Below are 17,942 nucleotides of genomic sequence, written 5' to 3'. Positions count from 1 at the left end.
CTGTAGAATTAATTTAGTTTAGAGCTCATGTTACTGACCTCATTAGAAGTCTGCGGTATCCCTATAAAAGAGAGTCACATGAATGGTCTGCTGAGCAGAGCTCTTTGAAGAGAAGGAAGATGTTCACGATTGCTATGTCAAAGAAGTGGTAGAAAAATGTTCTATACTGCTTCTGGATTTTGTGGATATCTTGATTTGCATCTACTCCTCCCTTGCACATGAGTATGTCAAAGAACTTAGATAATCAAAGATTATCTAAGTTCTAATTATCTAAGAGGAACAGGAATGTCCTTTGTTCAGTGTCCACTGCTGTCCTTCACTTTCCTGTGTCACTGTTGTGTGGAAGGAGGAGCAAAGGAAGACATCGCAGGTATCTAGGTACTGGACAAAGGAGTGAGCTGAAGTGAAGCCAACAGATGTTGCCTTGAGGAGGTATAGGAGGTCAATCACCTCAAGTCATTGCCTTTTGACTTGAGGTAACACAGCCTGATTCTCTGCTATAGGAAATCTTGGAATAGGATGGGACTGGTGTGAAAATTGTCCTCAAACTATTTGTAGCCTGTGCCTAGCAATGACGTTTTTATAAGCCTTGTCAAAGAGTCATAACTGAGACCTTTTCTAGCGCTGTTTTCTCCTCATAAACAAAGAAGTCTCAGGTGTATCCATAGCTGGAGGTATGAAAGAAAATAATTGAAGCCCCTGAAGACATGCTTGCCCTTCATCTTTGCTTGAATATAACCCTTGCTTTTGAGGCAACCATTCTCATCAATGCCGGTCTCCTGGAGAGGGTGGTAGTTTCGGGTGCAGACTTCTCTCATTTCCTTGTAAAGAGGTTTTATCTTTTCGAGTTGATCAAATTCTGGTGCCCCTCTTGTTGCTTCATTTTCTCCACTACTCAGGTGAAGAGCGTTGATGATCCTGAGTCACTTCTTCCCTGATGTTACTGACTTGGAAACAACAGACAGCACAGCTTTTCACCTCATCAGTAGTCCGTTAGAGATGAGCATTTCAGAAAGCCCATGTAAATGACAACAGACAGAAAGCCAGACATATCCTGCAGAGTATTTCACTGACCGACACATTTGTTCTGTTGTTCTGTGTTTCAAGCAGACTCGGTGGAGTCAAGCAAGAGGGAACGAGTTTAATTAGTCATGTGTTCCAGAAATTACAACCTGTAATTACTTGTTAGATTAATTTACAACTGCTGTGACTCCAGCATGGGTATAATTGCAAAAATAACTGAACTCATCAGGAAGTTTGTCTGTTGTGTGATGACAACTTGTAAGTTTTAAATGCATGTAAATCTTACATGAAAATCTTAAATGAAAAATAATAATATAGATTACCAGTTTGCCTATTTTGAAATCATTAGGACAAATGACAAAGAACACTCACTCTTGATAAACAAATATCAAACATCTGCATGAGAATTGAGGAGCTCTTGGGAGACCCCTGCTGGCCTGGAGGCACCCTGCAGCAGCTTAGTTTGTTTCTGCCCCTGGCCAGCTTTGTGTCTGCCTCTGCTGGCAGATACACACAGCATCACTTATCCTGAAGAAAACTGATGTCTTAAGTCTCATTAGCAGGAGTATTGTGTAGTTTCAGATCCAAAGCACACAGCTGCTTTAGGAAACCCCTGTTTGGGAAAATCCACCTGCACTCTTTGACCTTATTGATGGCTTCCAGCAGGGTGTAAGAATGGTAGATCATGAGGTAAGCCAACACCAGCGAGGCAGACCTGCTCACTCCGACTGCACAGTGCACTAACACCCGAGCTACAGTAGAAGAAAATAAATTAAAGTGGAGGACATTATTATTATTCTCTTAAATAATGAAACTAAGGCAACTTGACAGGTATTTACCCCCATTCGTGTTGAGTGAGTTGTGAATATACTCAGCAGTTGGCAAGAAATAGTGAGAAAGGTCAAAACTCGGTGAGTCATCGGCAGGGACTCCATAATATTCCACTGTGGCTCCATAAAAGTCACGACTTCCCTGACAGTACGTCCTCCCATGAGCTGCATTCACAACATGAGTAATTCCCAGCTTCCACAGACTGTAGCGGTCGTTGGCAACTGACCTGAGGAGAAAGCAAGCAGCCATAATATTTGGCACGGGACTGGATGAGAAACGAATATTGTGGAAGTTAACACTTACATGTCCCCAATGTAGAGGTTTGGCCAAACTTCATCCACATGGTTTCCAAATCTCTTACCTCCATACAAAACCTTCTGCAGTTCTTTTAGAGAGGCAGTGACACAAGAAACTGCGCTGCTTTTATCCTGCATTTTGATGAATTCTGTGTACACAAATATTAAATATATATCCACTAAAACACTACTCCAAAAACTACCACTTCGGAGGATTTATTCTCTAGATTCCCTGAGGATAAAAAATGTATTTCTGAACTGTTGAGGCTTTACTACAGCCATGTTAGTACTGACATAGACAGGTGGCTCTGTTCTAAAATTAAAACACTGACCTATTTTCTTAATGTCAGGTTTAGACCACTGTGATTAATGACTTACTTTATTGCAGTACAAAAAACAAAGAAAGAAAGAAATGAGCGACAGAATACATAAATTATAATACTGTTGTTAATTTTATAATTTTTTATATACATTCACAAGAATTTCTTAATCAAAGAAAAAAACAATAAAGTTGAAACAAAGAACAAAGTAAATATTACATCAGATCTAGATATTTTTAACCTAAATATGGAAACAAATGACATTTAAGTGACATTTAAACAAAAGATGAAAAAAAATACCCATCAGTTTTTAATTGAGAACATGGAAACCAAAATTGTACAGTAACTAAGATGAATCCAGCTTGTGTCTTTTCTCTGTTTTTTATTTTTATTGCTGTATAACAAAGATGAAAAAGAATTTATAGGGGTACATTGGCAAAGAGTTGGTAATTATTCTGATGCTGCCTGTCCGGTTGTTACTTACAATTGTCATTAGTATTATTATTATATATAAGTAGATTTTCATGTCATGTTATGAGAGTTATTTTGTAATCACGTTGTCTATGAAATACAATTTATCTGTTGGTTCTTTAGCGCATTATATTGAACAGGCACATGAATATTATAACATTGTGGTAATTATATATATTTTTGGTTAATTATTGAGTCAGTAAATAATAGATTTAATTAAACTGAGATAAAGGGTAGGATTAATTAAGTGTTCACTTCAGTTTTCAAACTGAAAAGTAGTAGTAAACTACTTATTTTGTATTCGGTTATGTATGCATGTATTTTCTCCTACTGATTGTTTTATTGTTTTTAAAAGCTTGTTTGAAATAAATAAATAAATAAAACCAAATGTTGCGATTTTACTCTAGCTCTCAGGACAGAAAACTGGTTTAGATGTTCAAAAACAATCCTGGATCCACCTATCCCAACGTCATACAACAGTGAAGCTAGTTTTAAACCCAAATTGACTCGAAGACTTTCTGGCCAAGAAAGAAGTATTTATTCTAAAATTAGGTCCTATAATAGTAGTAGTTAATTTCTAGCTACCTGCATGAAAAGAAAACCCTTTCCACGATGACAATGAGTCTTATTGGATTTGATAAGTTTTTAAACCTCAGAACACTATCCCAACTGTTAAGAAAAAACCCCATTAAATTACAACATTTTCTCGTAACTTTACAGTATGGCACAGAAACACAGATGCTGAAAAAACGCTGCAGTATCAACTTTGACCACCAGATGTCAGTGTTGATCAGCTTTAGCTAAAGCTCTTTCTATTTTTTTACGTGCGCATCTATTCTGCACATTAGCGCACTGGCTTGTCAACAGTAAGCTAGTCAGCGCGAATCTTGGCCAAAATGATTTCCTCCAGGCTCGTGTTGCTTCATACTCCGCTAACAGGGTGTGGGTTAGTTTTCGAGAGATGCCGGTTAGTTAGCTGAGTAAAGAAGCTCCGTGTCATCTTCAGGTGCATCTCAAACTGGTGAGTGAATGTTAAGAACGTGTACAGAGAAAGCTATCATCCGTTAGCTCGATTAAGCTAGGATAGATTTCCTATAAGACATAGATCGTAGGTGATGCTTAGATTTGTTTTCACGTTTTTGTCAGACAGAAATTGTGTTTGCGTACAACCTGACCGCCCTGGTCAAGTTGCAGGATAAAAACGGAGCAACAGAAGTGGTGGCTCAGACCTCCTCTTCATCATATTTGCTTACCAGTGATTTGAGCTGTTGTGGGTGGAGGATTTCGAAAAGCAGTCACTCAGCTCTACAAATAAAAGAAGCCTCAGTATCTTCTCATGTTAAAACATCAGAGGATAAGCATGACAATTTACTCCATATTAATGAATGATATTTACAGATGTTAAAGTCAGTCTTCTGTTGAAGTATCCCTTTTGATACTTAGGATAAACTTCTCTGTTCATTTTAGGGATAAGGATGTGTTGGGGTTGTAGTTTCCAAGAAAAGGCATATGACATTTCCCTCATACAGTACATACAGCTACATAGGCAAAATAGACAGTAATGAGATTCTGTACTCTAAAATACAGAACTTTGGTATAATTTATTACACCACTAACCGTAATGAATGGCTTAATTTAAAAATGAAGCTATGAATAATCATCAATCTTTTGATGATTATTCTGCAGTTTAAGAATATGCAATCAATAGTTAACTTTCAACACCTTTTTAGTAATGTTGACATAAAAATCTGTTGTTGTCTAAAGGTAACTTGAACTTCAGCAATTGGCCCTGGATTACATGTTATTAAAATGAATGGTAAAAAAAGAGAACAAATTTTATTCTCAGTGTGTTTAGATTGTCGATAGGACAAAAATTCAGTCTTAAATAACAAATCTGTTTTCAAGGGCCCAGCCGATTGTACCATTACCAGGTATTGGTATCTAACTTATTTTTAAAAAGAGTCTTGTTTACCTTTGTCACAAATTTTATTAATATTGGTTATTTTCTACTCTGGTTGCCTTATATTCTTGGAGACTCATTTCCCTTCAAAAGTGGGACTATAGGAAATTCCTACCATTGCGTAATTAACTTTATTGATATATTTAGCAAAGAGAACACGTCAGTTTGTCTATATGGGCATGAGTTTTGGTTACCAAATGATTGAACTATTTTTTCCTCTACCATTTCCTCTGCGAAATATGTGGTCAAGTTTATATGCACAACACATTCCAGCAACAAGGCAGTTCAACGTGTTTTACATGATGAAGACACAACGTAAATAGCAAACAAAAATGTATCAGTGGCAAAATAAAGAGAAGTCATGAAAAGTTGTGATCCAGATTAGAATTTGTCAATGTTATTATTAATCAAAGGCAACTCTAAACAAATGTTTTCCATCTTGATTTAAAGGAACTCAGCGTTTCCTTTCAATAGTTGACTCATCATGATTAATCCGATTAATCGTTTCAGTCCTACTTTGAGTCGTAAATGTGGGTAAGAATGCAATCATTGTATTTTTCTGTTGGATTTCAAAAACTACTATCTCACTCAAACGGCATATTGTTTCTTTTAAGGAAGAAAAAAACTCATAGTCTCCAGGTTGGTTCTTAAAGAAATGTATTTATTATAAGTAACCTGATCTGTTTGCTTCTCCTTCTTAGCCTTGTTCGGTGTTGCAGATGCAGTAAATACTTTGCGTTAGGCCTGTCGCGATAAACGATAAATCGATTAATCGTACGATAAATTAAAACTATCGACGTCATTTTAATTATCGGCATTATCGTCTCTTCCAGCCTTTTTCTCTTTCTGTTAATGACACTGAAAGAAAAAAGGCTCAACTCCGGTGCTCTCCACTGACTCCTCCCTTCCTCATTTCCTTAGTGAAAAGCCCAGCGCAGACTACACGATCTTAGAGCTGTCCCAATTGTCGGCCCATTTTCAAAACCTGACAGACCACAAACAGAAATCCTAGGTATAACGGTTCGATCGGATTCGTTCCTGCCGTGTGGTGTCCAACAATGGGCACAAAATAATGGCTACAAGTTCAGTTAACTAATTTTAAAACCAGGCATTAATCAAAGCTTTACTACAATCTACCTGCAATGCATGTTGCTAGTGTCAGCGTAAAGTCCTGACTGAATGAAAATCATTAGAACCTATTTACGTCACGTTAACGAAGAACAGCTGAAAAGTTACCGGGTTTACCAACTGCGGTAGCAATTTCGCTCCAACTCCTCCACTTGTCATTTCTATATTCTTTGCTTTTGAATAAACATTAATGTTGTTTCCACATATCATCTCCAATGTCCGCTGGACTTCGGGTTGCGTCGTGTCAGCTGTTTGGGACGTAATTTCCCCTCAGAAAGTGCGAAGGAGAATCCGCGCTTTCTGATTGGCTACCTGTCACATTCAACAGGCTGAGTTAAAGCGCCCAGTCGGGGAAAACCCCTGATTTAGATCGGAGGACGATCTACCGTAACACACCACACAATCTTAGAAAGATCAACGTTTTAAGATTGTTGTAAGGGGAAAAATAGGAGCAAAAATCATGTAGTGTGAACTATTGCATCAGGTAGTCGATGTGCCCATCTTCTCTATTTAAATCTAATTATTACTGAAGGGCAACATAATATACAGAATTCATAATCTGCACTCTTTTGGTTGAATGCAGTATTTATTTCCACTTTGGCTTTATGTTGTTTAGTTTTTTTTTCAAGTGCGTTTTTTGTTAATGGAGACTGAGAATCCATTTTGTTTTTGTTTTCGGTTGTTTTGTTTATTTTGTTTATCAGTTCCAGTGTTTAGTGTTCTTTTGAAAATAAAGTGTATCTATCTTTGGCAGGAAATCACATGCATTATTACCTCATTTCCATTAAATCAGTGTAAAAAGGTCTTCAAACAATATTATCGTTTATCGCAATAATTTTTGAGACAATTAATCGCTCAGCAAAATTTGCTATCGTGACAGGCCTACTTTGCGTTCACATTGAAGTCTCATTGTTTCAGCCTTCGGCGTGAGAAGAAAATGACCCAGCTTAGTGTCCGTCACTGGACGCCTAAACACGTAGCCAGGTGGCTAAAGGAAGAAGGCTTCTGCGACTACGTGGACCTGCTGTGCAACAAGCACCGGCTGGATGGCACCAGCCTGCTTGCCCTCAGCGAGTACGACCTGCGCTCACCGCCTCTGGAGCTCAAGGTGCTGGGCGACATCAAGAGGCTGATGATGTCCATCCGCAAGCTGCAGAAGCAGAACATGGACTTGCTGGAAGAGTTGGGCGTCCCCTTCGACGGCCTCTCTCCGTCGAGCTCTGGGAGCAACTTGGAATGGTTGTGCAACGGAGACCCCGGCAGAGACTGCGACAGCACCAACACGGCTCCGGTGGGGGAGGAGTACCAGCAGTACACCAACGGGAAGTACAAGCAGCAGATAAGGCGGCTGGATCCCGAATACTGGAAGACGGTGCTCAGCTCCGTCTACGTGGTGTTTGTGTTCGGGTTCACGTCCTTCGTCATGGTCATAGTCCACGAAAGGGTGCCTGACATGCGCACCTACCCGCCACTGCCTGACATTTTCCTCGACAGGTTAGTGCTCACAAATCCTGACTTATGACACAAAGAAATAATCAATTGTGAAGTGTGGCAGAGTGAAACAAGAATCTATATTTTTGATGTTACTACTGCAGTCTTCCGTCTATTGTCCTCACAAACTCCTGATGAGGAAACTCGGCTTCAAAGAGATCACAGAGAGTTTTTAAACTGACCTTGTTTGAGGTGCGATCTACTGTTAAAAAGCGGCTTTGAGTTTTCATGGAAATGTTCCGCCTGATCAGAGAACAGCTGATTTCAAGGAGCTGCTTCAGGATGCGTTTGGGGAAATAAAACATGCTGATGTCAGTTATTTCCCCAATTTAGTCCCATGATTTTCTTCCTAATGCGCAGCTTTAAGGAGAAGAATACTTGAAAGTAAATGTTTTCAGTCATGTTTTGAACCACACCCCAATTTTTTCATATTGTGTTTAAATGTTTTTGGTTTCTGTTCAAAGCCTTAAAATAAATGAATATGTTACTACAGCTGAATAAATCTCACACAAGTACTCAGTGATAGATTTAACAAAAAAATAAAACTAAATCAGCATAAAATACTTTTGGATTTGTTTTGCAAACATTTCCAGTATGCTTTAATCTGTGCTGGTCCAGCTCACAGTGTTTATTCAAATTTTTGGTAGTGATGGAAAAGTTCAAGGGGTGTCAACACTTTGCAAGGCCTTGTGGCTACAGGAAAATAGAAGCACGTTCTGTCTTTTTGGTCAGGCAGCTGGTAATAAAATACTTTCAGCTTTTTAAAAGTTATTCTATTTGTCGACACAGCACAGGTTCATCTTTTTTATTGTTTGTTGAAGGCATGTCAGGTATTTTTTGTGTTTTGTTTAAAAAAAAAAAAAAAAAAAAAAGATTTTACACTTTTCAACAGCGTGCCAAGGATACCATGGGCCTTTGCTATGGCTGAGGCATGTGGGGTGATTCTCTGTAACATCTGGCTGCTGGTTCTGCTGCTGCATAAACACAGGTAATATAATCAATCAGTGAACAGTTTAGGTTTCTAGAAGGTGGAGGTTATAGCTTCTTTAGTTTGGCTTAATATGGATTTTGAATAGTTTTTCTAGTTATTTATTTAGTTGTCTTTAATTGTCATTCAAGCTTTAGATTTTAGATGTGTTCATTTTTATCATTTTTTAAATTATTTTTAACAGATTTATCACTTTTATCAGGATTTTAGTCAGTACGTCTTATGTTTGTCCGCTTCTACTGTCTTCTAATTCAACCTCAACACATAGTTCAATACTTTAAACTTATCTGTTGAAAGTTGCATATTTCTGTACCTCTTTCTCCCACATTTACCCTGGTTTAACTCATAGATTGTTTTGCAGTTATCTTATTGTGTAGTGTTTTTCTTAGATCTAAAGCCCTTTGTTTTGCCCTTGTTGTGGATGAAAAGTACAATAAAGACTTAAGAACATTGCCTGACATTGGATCAGGCAATCAGAGCTCAATTCCCTGTTTGCGTCGACTTGCAGGTCCATCCTTTTGCGACGCTTGTGTAGCCTGATGGGGACAGTTTTTATGCTGCGGTGCGTAACCATGTTTGTCACCTCCCTGTCCGTGCCTGGGCAGCATCTGCAGTGCACAGGAAAGGTAAAATTGGCCCATTTTTCATCTATTTTCGTCCTGTCTTAGATACAACAATATTTAATGGTCTCACTTCCTCCGTCATTGTAGATTTATGGCGACATGTGGGCCAAACTGCAGCGGGCCGTGGCCATCTGGAGTGGTTTTGGGATGACCCTGACCGGTGTGCATACATGTGGGGACTACATGTTCAGCGGCCATACTGTCGTCCTCACAATGCTCAACTTCTTTGTCACTGAGTGTGAGTAAAACAAAATATATTTCATGTACATTGCCCTCTACAATTGCTGGCACCCCTGGTAAAAATGTATTAAAAGTATTAAAATGGATTTATATTTATTGCAGTAACAAAATCTTGTCTGAAAATAAATTGATCCTGTTGTTTCGGATTGTTATCCTGCTGAATGGACCTGATTATGACCTGTTTTTGGTAAAAAGTATCATTCTTTACCAGTTTTAATTAAAAGTCTCTTTACGTTAGAAAGTTTGTGATGTCATGCACTCTAAAATTCCCAGGGACTTTGGAAGAGAGTCCCACAGCATCACAGAACCTCCGCCATACAGAACTGCAGGGATTAGAGGTTCCAAAATTATAATCACAATATTGCAAGAACATTTGCAGCATAATATTTAAAAGAAAATTAGTTAAATATACATATAAAATTTAATGGAATGATGAATAAGTTAACCTTACAACAGGACAACAACCCTCACAATACAGCCAGAGCTTAAATGGAATGGTTTACATCAAAGCAAATTCATGTTACAATGGCCCAGTCAAAGTCCAGACAAAAATCCAATAGAGAATCTGAAAACTTTTGACTGAGCTTTAGCTATTTTGTAAAGAAAAATCGGAAAAGTTTTCACTTTCTACAAACTTTTTTTTTTCAGATATAGGTAAATGTGTTTCTACAAAGTATCTACTGGGGCTGAAGTAAAATGGAATCCATTTTAAATTTTTTTTGACAATTTCTCCTCCAGTGTGAAGCATTTATGGGTAATATTAACAAATACGTTCTTCTTTTCATTCGCTCAGATACTCCACGAAGCTGGAACTTCATTCACACCTTGTCTTGGGTCCTCAACCTCTTTGGGATCTTCTTCATCCTGGCTGCCCACGAACACTACTCCATTGACGTGTTCATCGCCTTCTATATCACTACCAGACTCTTCCTGTACTACCACACTCTGGCCAACACCCGGGCGTACCAGCAGAGTCGGCGAGCCCGCATCTGGTTCCCCATGTTCTCCTTCTTCGAGTGCAACGTCAACGGGCCCGTCCCCAACGAGTACTGCTGGCCCTTCTCCAGACCTGCCATGATGAAGCGGCTGATTGGATAACAAACTGCGGCGCACCTGGGTTTTTTAGTCTCGTTTTGTGAAGTTGCCAACTGTAACATCCTCGACAAAGACGCCCGATGTGATGCTCAGAGCCAAACCTTCTGTTAGTTTTGGAGTCCACCTCTAACTTGCTTTGTCATATCAACAATTTCTAGGTGGATTAGGCAAAATCCACTGCAAGCTCAATCATGTTGTTTAAAAGAACACAGTGGAGTTACAGCAAGAGGGAAATCTTTTCATTCTCATACAGGATTGCATATTTTGTAGCTTCTGACACAAGTCATGCTGTTAGTTGACATTTGTGATCTTTAGGCATGGAAACTGTCAATATCTGTATTTCCTGAGGTCATATTTTATTTCACTGTTTAACAAGGTCTAATTTATTAAGAAATGTCATTATCAGCCAAATCCTTGGGAAGAAAACTTTTCTGCTGTCTCTAAAATATGTCTTAAGTATTTCCTTGCCAATTAAGAGATTTCACTCCATCAAAATGTTTTCAGATTTCTTGTGTATCGGTGATGAAAGAAATCTCCATGCACCATAAAATTACAAGACTAAGACCAATTTTTGTGCGCTTTCTGATATTATTCTTTTGACTTTAATCAGTACCAAACTAACCCCTAAGAGAAATTTTACTGTATGTGTGTATATTTATTTTTTAAACGTCAATAGATATTTTTATACTTCCTCTCCACAATTGCAGAATCATGTACATTGAAGGAAATGTTTACAGTTATGTTGAATTGTATGTTTGAAATACAGTGTGTTAAGTGTAGACTTTGATTTGTGCTCTTTCATTGAGAGAATGTTGTCGTTGCAGATTATCTGAAACATGACGTATTGAACAATCCAAAATATTCTTTCATTCAGAAAGGTTGATGTATTCAGCGCCTCATCGCTTATTTTGTTCAGTCATTTCTTTCATTAAAGAACTGGAAAACAACTTTTTTGTCTTTGTCTATTGTACAATCTTTGAAAGAATATACATTTTAGCACAACTTCATACCTTAAAGTTAAGAGGATGTGAACAATTTTCAATTCTGATTAATTGAAGGTGATGTGTAGTGCTAGTTGTCTGCCACACTTTCCACCCTTTTTTTCATATTTTTGCCAGTCTGTATTAAATTTACACCAATTTTAAATCAGGTTTCTTTGAACAATTGCTCTATTGCCACTCTATAAATATAAGATTTGTGGAGTTCTTCAATCACTCAATAAATTCTCACCTGGGTTGTGAGCTGCAACAGCTCCTCCAGTTACCATGGGCCTCGTGGCTGCTTGGATTAATGCAGTCCTCACCTGGATAGTTGCATTTTTATAGGTTTGCAGTTGTCATATGCTTTCCATTTTTAGATAATGGACTGAACAAAGCACTGTGAGATGGATATTCAAAACTTGAATATCCAGATTTTTATCTCTGACCTTTCTAGTGTGTTTCTTGGTTTTGATGATAATGTTTGCAAACAAACCTCTGAGACCTTTACAGAACAACACTACGTATTTATACTCAAAATTTTACACAGGATGACTCTTTTTAGCAGTTAAATTAATTCTGGGGGTGATTTGTTGAAGTCTTTAGAGTAAAGAAAGCTGATCCTGCCAGACGTTATAGTTTATTGTAGGTTAACAAGGTTAGTTGTTGGTGAGAGAAAAAGATAACCTTTTTAGGAGTGACCCATCCGTCATCAACTCATATTCCCCATATTAAATCGGTTAAACACTGATTTAAAATGCCATATTTATTTTATATGGCACTTTGAATTTAATTCAAACTGTTGTAAAATTGAATAAAACCATCTTTGGAAAGAGTTAACGCAAAACAAAAATAAAATAAAAATAAAATATATATATGGACATCTGTATATTTTAAAAGCAAGCTAAAATCATGAATCATCACATTAGCTTTATGGCTACATTTTATCATATATTAGTTACCATGGTGACTTAGATATCTTTCTACTGCCTGTGTCCTCCAAGTAAAAATTAGTCATACAATATTTCAAAACAAAGATAAAATCTTTTACATTTTATGTTGAGTAACTCGTAAAATAGATTCCTAAATTACCTAGATAAAGAGCAATAACGTTTCCATCTCCGTCTGATTTTTATCAGGCGCTAAATCGACAGCTTTATTCTGGGGTCCTTCGGTGCCGAGGTCAACAGGGTGTCTATGCAGTATCTCCTCCATATCGTCCTTACACCGGCTACCTCCAACCTTTGCTAATCTCACCGGTAGACCGAATAGCCGTTATTCTTGGTAAGTAGTTCGCTCCTATGCGTTTATTTTGTCGTGTTTTGTTTACATATAAGCTCGTTAGGGACCAGTTACCTAATTTGAAAGCCGTTAAACGCCCCCCCTGGCTCACTTTCCGAAACTCCTTCATAACAGTGGGAACGACATACTCAGACTGCGGATCATAATGGGCGAAAGCTAGCTTGATTCACGTCGAAAATGAACAAAAATAGTCCTAATAAAACCATCTGGGTTGAATGAAATTGAAATTACTTGTCTGTATACATCATTTTAATGCAACATGATAATCGGTTGCTCTTCCTGTAGTAAACTCCTAGCTGATATTTTACATCTACTGTTCAAAAAGTAGCACATTGGCAACATGAGAAAAAGGTGTGACTTCGTATTTATTGCAGCAGGCTGTGGGGAGCTGGAGCCTTTCGGTTTAACCTTGACTGTTTGACTTAGTCAATTGGTACCCCTAGCTATACCGACAGTCCACTTTCATTCAAACTGTTCAATTGATTTATGTAAAAAGGAAGCCTGTATAATCATTCATCCTGTCTGTATTCCCATTACTTTTAAATTTCATTAGAAATTATGAGTGACATCTAGTCTTTGCACTTTTTGACATCTGTGCCTTTTTGTACTTTTTAGACACACACAAACTTCCCTGTGTTTTGTTGGGATTTTATGTGATAGGCTAACATTAGGTATTGCAGAATTGTGAATTACTGGATAACTGCAGTTGTCTCAGGGCATGGCCACCTACCTAACCTGACAAGCAGGGTGAGGACTGTATTAATCAGAGAAGCGTCTGAGGCCAGTGGTAACTTTGGAGAAGCTGCAGAAATCCATGGCTTAGGTGGGAAAATATGTTGACAGCACAGCTATTGCTCACGCACTTGACGAATATGGCCTTTCTCAACCTGGACACACCATGTGTACAGTGATACATGCTGGTGGCAATAGTATACTGTGAAGCTACCAATCTTCAGCAGGATCAGGAAATGTGATCATAAAGATGGAGCTTAATACAAGGCAGTCCTGAGAGAAAACATTACAGCAGGGTGCCCAAAGTCGGTCCTCGAGGGTTGGCATCCTGCATGTTTTAGTTCTCTCCCTGGTTTAATGCACCTGGATCCAATGATGGCTCGTTAGTAGGCCTAAGAGGAACACTGACATGCTGAAAAGGTTGTTGGTATTACCAGGGAGAGAACTAAAACGTGCAGGATGCCGGCCCTCGAGGACCAACTTTGGGCACCCCTGCATTACAGAGTTGCAAAAGACTTGACGTTAGGGTAGAAGTTCACCTTCCAGCAGGATGAGGGTGCTGGCTTTCCATAGCCCTGGCTGCTAATATACAGCCAGGGCTATGGAAAGTAACTCTGGCTGTAGTTTGATTACAGTTCATTATTTCACTTCACATTTATTCACTACATAGTGCTGGCCTATTCTTAAATTCCCAATAAAATCCATTAAAGTTGGTGGTTGTATCGTGACAAAAATGCTGTCCATAAAATGTTTGTTTTAGATATTGTTTAAAAGAGACAGGTCTTGAATGATAAGTTTAGTTTGGTAACCCATCTATGCAATTTCACAGATGAATTGTTTACTATTTTTCTACCCTGTCTCTTCTGAAACCTTTTTCCAATAGACATAATGGCAGTTCCTCCAGCATATGCCGACCTTGGGAAATCAGCAAAGGATATCTTCAGCAAAGGATATGGTAACTAGAAACAAGATGAGACTTTTCAGGAAGTATATGCTGGATGCAGCTGCTCACTGTCTCTGTCTCTACAGGCTTTGGAATCATTAAGCTTGATGTGAAGACCACGTCTTCAAATGGAGTGGTAAGAGGAATTCCCAACCTAGGTCCTTGTCCAGTCTTGTGGCTATGACGAAATCAGGCTGTCATGTCTAATTTACAACACGGAGAAACAGGAAGTTGTGGATTATGAATTAGAAAGTCTTTGATGTCCTTAAAAACAAAAGCAAATTTTATTTTATATGATTTGTTAGGGGTTCTACATACTGTTGCACTGTGGATTTAGAACTGGTTTTTTTTTTGTTTTTTTTTTAAGTTTTTGTGAAATTACACTGAGTGGCCACTTTATTAGGTAGACTTGCAGGTACCAATCAGCTCCTCTTTTGCCTTAATTTTCTTCTCCATAGATTGATTCGGCAGGTGCCAGAAACATATCTTCTTGTGCTTATGCTTCTTCGAAAAAATACATAGTACTTTCTGAAATAACTGCCATCAGGGCTGGCCTCAGATCTACACTTTATCAATCAGCATTGAAAGATAAAGAAACTTTCCAATCTATATTGTCTTCAGCTTTTTGTAATTTTCTTTTATGTTCCTTTCAGGAATTTAAAACATCTGGCTCCTCAAACATAGACACCAGCAAGGTCACTGGCACTCTGGAAACCAAGTATAAGTTGGCAGAGTATGGGCTGACCTTTACAGAGAAGTGGACCACGGAAAACACTCTGGGGACAGAAGTCTGTATTGAGGATAAGGTAAATGGGGGAAACGTTGCTCCTCTTGTGATTCTTCCACCACTTTGAAAAGGTTTTAAATTACTTATGGCAGATTCTTCCTTTTAACAGATCACCAAGGGACTGAAACTTCAATTTGAAAACACATTTTCACCCAACACTGGGCAAGTTGGATTTTAATTGCATCTTATTCAACTGGAGTTTTTTTCCTATGTGTATTCTCAGTGTTCATCTTCTGTTGTATTGCCACAGGAAGAAGAGCGGTAAAGTCAAGACAGCATATAAACGGGAATACCTCAACGCTGGAGTCGATGTGGACTTAGACTTTGCCGGTCCAACTATCCATGCAGCGGCGGTGGTCGGATACGAGGGTTGGCTTGGTGGCTACCAGATGACCTTTGACTCGGCCAAATCTAAGCTGTCTCAGAGCAACTTCGCTATTGGGTACAAGACCGGGGACTTCCAGCTTCACACCAATATGTAGGTCTCAAAATGAGTAACATTCACAAATATTATGTTAACGTCTTGATTTTGTTTTAGGTGCAGATATTTAAAGGTTTTTAACTTTCAAGTGATGTGCTCATCTTTTCTTTCCCCTGACACAGAAACAATGGTTCAGAGTTTGGTGGATCTATCTATCAGAAGGTAAACAAGGACCTGGAGACGGCCGTGGACCTCTCATGGACCGCTGGCAGCAATGGCACTCGCTTCGGAATCGCTGCTAAATACCAGTTAGACTCTAGTGCCTCTGTATCAGTAAGTGCAGCTTTACCTGTACATCTCAAATTAAAATATTGTTGAAAAGTTAATTTATTTCAGTTCAAAAAGTCAAATGTGTAAATATGTTAATTATGATAATTCAGTTTGGACATAGATCCCAGATAATGAGATGTCAATCCAACTCCTGGGGAAAAAAATAATTTCTAAACCAGCATTATGGGATTATTAGAAAAAAAGTTCCAACTGGTTACATTTTATGCTTTGGCAAAAACACATCCTCTTCTTTAAAAAAATGCCTACCGCAATAAACAAATGGAGCTAAATGTGTTACCGACTCTGAGAGTATCACTACATGTATTTGAAGAGTTGGCTAATATTTAAAGCAGTTCAAGCAGCTTGTGAGTTTGAAGTTGCTTATACTCATATAGCAGTGATAACATACTTGTGATGCACACAATTAAAATTGGAGCTTATCCGAAGCTTATTGAAATACAAATTTTATTATGATTTTATAAAACAAATCTTATGGGTATTTTGAAACCTTCCCCCCCACCCCCTCCCCCAAAAAACTGCCTTTTCAGAATGTTGTATCCAAGCATGTTAATGGAAAGCTTAGAGGAAATAAAACACGGCAGTAAGCAACATTGATAACTACAGCCCTGAGAAATTCAGGTTTCCTACATTATCACTCAATGTAATCTGTAAACATGTGCCACATTTGTTTGATTGGCCAGCAAACTGTCCTGTCACATCTGATGCACCGGCTTGTGAATTTCTTGAATGAGGTTTGCTGAACAATCTTCTTAAAGCTGTGGTTATCCCTTTTGCTTTTTTTTGCACTAGTTTTTCCTTTCTCTCAACTTTCCATCAATAAATTTGAGGATACAGTACTCTGAACAACCTGCTATGGTTACCTTCCTTGTGGAGGTTGTTTATGACTGCCAAATCAGCAGTTTCTCCATGATGGAACAATCAAAAATAATCTCAATCAAAAATAATACTTAATTCTTGTGTAATATTCTATATTTTGTTAGACTAAATTTTGAGTTTTCTGTAGCTGGGAGCCATACACAAAGCACTTACTAGCCTAAATAAATTAACTTCTCAGTAATCTAATGTATTGAGATGCACCAGTCTTTGATCTGGATTTCACTTTTTTGAAATCAAGAAAGTTCCTGCTTCTCCTTCAGGCTAAGGTGAATAATTCCAGCGTGGTAGGAGTTGGATACACCCAGACCCTGCGGCCTGGTAAGAACCTTCTCATAGCAAGACAATTGAGACATCTTAAAAAGTGAATATCATTCAACTTACAACCTTTTGTTCAGGTATGAAGCTAATGCTCTCAGCATTATTAGATGGGAAGAACATCAACGCTGGTGGTCACAAGCTCGGTCTAGGCCTGGAGCTGGAGGCGTAAAGAACCGCTCCACCGTTTCAGAAGAATATTAGCCGATTCTGCGCGCTCAGCGATGGATATGTTAACGACGAGGCCAAACAAAGTAGAATCCCAATATGCAGGCACCGATGAGATGGAAACGAGCATTTCCACCAACCTCCTGTCTTTGTGATTCAGCCACATGTATTTATTTATCAGCTACTTTCCCCTTCTGCCAATTTGTCCCCCACAACAACAGAAAAATGCCCCAGCTTGTTTAGTTTGACAATCCAAAAGTGGTTTCAGAACCTTATTATTCTGCTGCAATGTGATTATGTAGAATGTACAACTGATATTTTGCACAGTAGAATATATAACTTTTATTTAAGCTCTTACTCCTATTATTTTTGCATATTTTGGTAGTGTTGTACTGCCCGGTGGAACTTTGCTGCTCCTCACTTATTTCCAGTAGAGCCTTCTATTGTGATGTCACATTTTTTAGTTTGCCTTTAGTTGCTTGGCAATGCTAAAGTTTTCCTCATTGAATCGAAATCAAGTTCTCTTCTGTTTTAGAGATAACACCAAAAGAGCAGTCTGTATGTTGGCGTGTGTCTACCTGCAAAATAAAATCTTGATATCAGA

General features: G+C 38.4%; 3 protein-coding genes and 1 long non-coding RNA gene across 4 annotated transcripts; 2 read left to right on the top strand and 2 right to left on the bottom strand.

The window, feature by feature from the left end:
* Positions 1 to 1,127: 1,127 nt before the first annotated feature.
* LOC116727381 (dual specificity protein phosphatase 13-like) lies at positions 1,128 to 2,447 on the bottom strand. The gene is made up of 3 exons (XM_032574777.1): positions 2,158 to 2,447; positions 1,863 to 2,080; positions 1,128 to 1,775 (listed from the first exon to the last, which is right to left on the bottom strand). Exons 1-3 carry the CDS (start codon positions 2,286 to 2,288, stop codon positions 1,570 to 1,572), a joined length of 555 nt encoding a protein of 184 aa, XP_032430668.1. The 5' UTR covers positions 2,289 to 2,447; the 3' UTR covers positions 1,128 to 1,569.
* A 1,325-nt stretch (positions 2,448 to 3,772) lies between these two features.
* On the top strand, positions 3,773 to 11,413 carry samd8 (sterile alpha motif domain containing 8). The gene is made up of 6 exons (XM_032575009.1): positions 3,773 to 3,962; positions 6,948 to 7,523; positions 8,413 to 8,508; positions 9,017 to 9,134; positions 9,219 to 9,369; positions 10,165 to 11,413. Exons 2-6 carry the CDS (start codon positions 6,967 to 6,969, stop codon positions 10,467 to 10,469), a joined length of 1,227 nt encoding a protein of 408 aa, XP_032430900.1. The 5' UTR covers positions 3,773 to 3,962; positions 6,948 to 6,966; the 3' UTR covers positions 10,470 to 11,413.
* Positions 7,432 to 7,793, bottom strand: LOC116727522 (uncharacterized). Its single transcript, XR_004340813.1, has 2 exons — positions 7,703 to 7,793; positions 7,432 to 7,540 (listed from the first exon to the last, which is right to left on the bottom strand). It is a non-coding gene; the product is annotated as an uncharacterized LOC116727522 (long non-coding RNA).
* Positions 11,414 to 12,612: 1,199 nt separating the features above from the next.
* LOC116727265 (voltage-dependent anion-selective channel protein 2-like) lies at positions 12,613 to 17,942 on the top strand. The gene is made up of 9 exons (XM_032574597.1): positions 12,613 to 12,727; positions 14,361 to 14,432; positions 14,507 to 14,556; positions 15,074 to 15,226; positions 15,317 to 15,369; positions 15,458 to 15,685; positions 15,811 to 15,961; positions 17,116 to 17,173; positions 17,251 to 17,942. Exons 2-9 carry the CDS (start codon positions 14,366 to 14,368, stop codon positions 17,340 to 17,342), a joined length of 852 nt encoding a protein of 283 aa, XP_032430488.1. The 5' UTR covers positions 12,613 to 12,727; positions 14,361 to 14,365; the 3' UTR covers positions 17,343 to 17,942.

Source organism: Xiphophorus hellerii, chromosome 10, assembly GCF_003331165.1.
Source record: "Xiphophorus hellerii strain 12219 chromosome 10, Xiphophorus_hellerii-4.1, whole genome shotgun sequence".
Lineage (NCBI taxonomy): Eukaryota > Metazoa > Chordata > Actinopteri > Cyprinodontiformes > Poeciliidae > Xiphophorus > Xiphophorus hellerii.
This window is presented reverse-complemented; position numbering and strand designations above follow the sequence as displayed.

Bases quoted from the DNA above. Each gene is read 5' to 3' on its own strand.
- LOC116727381 (XM_032574777.1), bottom strand. From the start codon at position 2,288: ATGCAGGATAAAAGCAGCGCAGTTTCTTGTGTCACTGCCTCTCTAAAA. The intron at 2,081-2,157 runs GTAAGTGTTAAC...CTTTCTCCTCAG, and splicing joins AACCTCTACATTGGGGACAT to GTCAGTTGCCAACGACCGCT. The intron at 1,776-1,862 runs GTAAATACCTGT...CTTCTACTGTAG, and splicing joins CTCACTCAACACGAATGGGG to CTCGGGTGTTAGTGCACTGT.
- samd8 (XM_032575009.1), top strand. From the start codon at position 6,967: ATGACCCAGCTTAGTGTCCGTCACTGGACGCCTAAACACGTAGCCAGG. The intron at 7,524-8,412 runs GTTAGTGCTCAC...ACTTTTCAACAG, and splicing joins CCTGACATTTTCCTCGACAG to CGTGCCAAGGATACCATGGG. The intron at 9,370-10,164 runs GTGAGTAAAACA...TCATTCGCTCAG, and splicing joins CAACTTCTTTGTCACTGAGT to ATACTCCACGAAGCTGGAAC.
- LOC116727265 (XM_032574597.1), top strand. From the start codon at position 14,366: ATGGCAGTTCCTCCAGCATATGCCGACCTTGGGAAATCAGCAAAGGAT. The intron at 14,433-14,506 runs GTAACTAGAAAC...CTGTCTCTACAG, and splicing joins TATCTTCAGCAAAGGATATG to GCTTTGGAATCATTAAGCTT. The intron at 15,686-15,810 runs GTAGGTCTCAAA...CCCCTGACACAG, and splicing joins TTCCAGCTTCACACCAATAT to AAACAATGGTTCAGAGTTTG.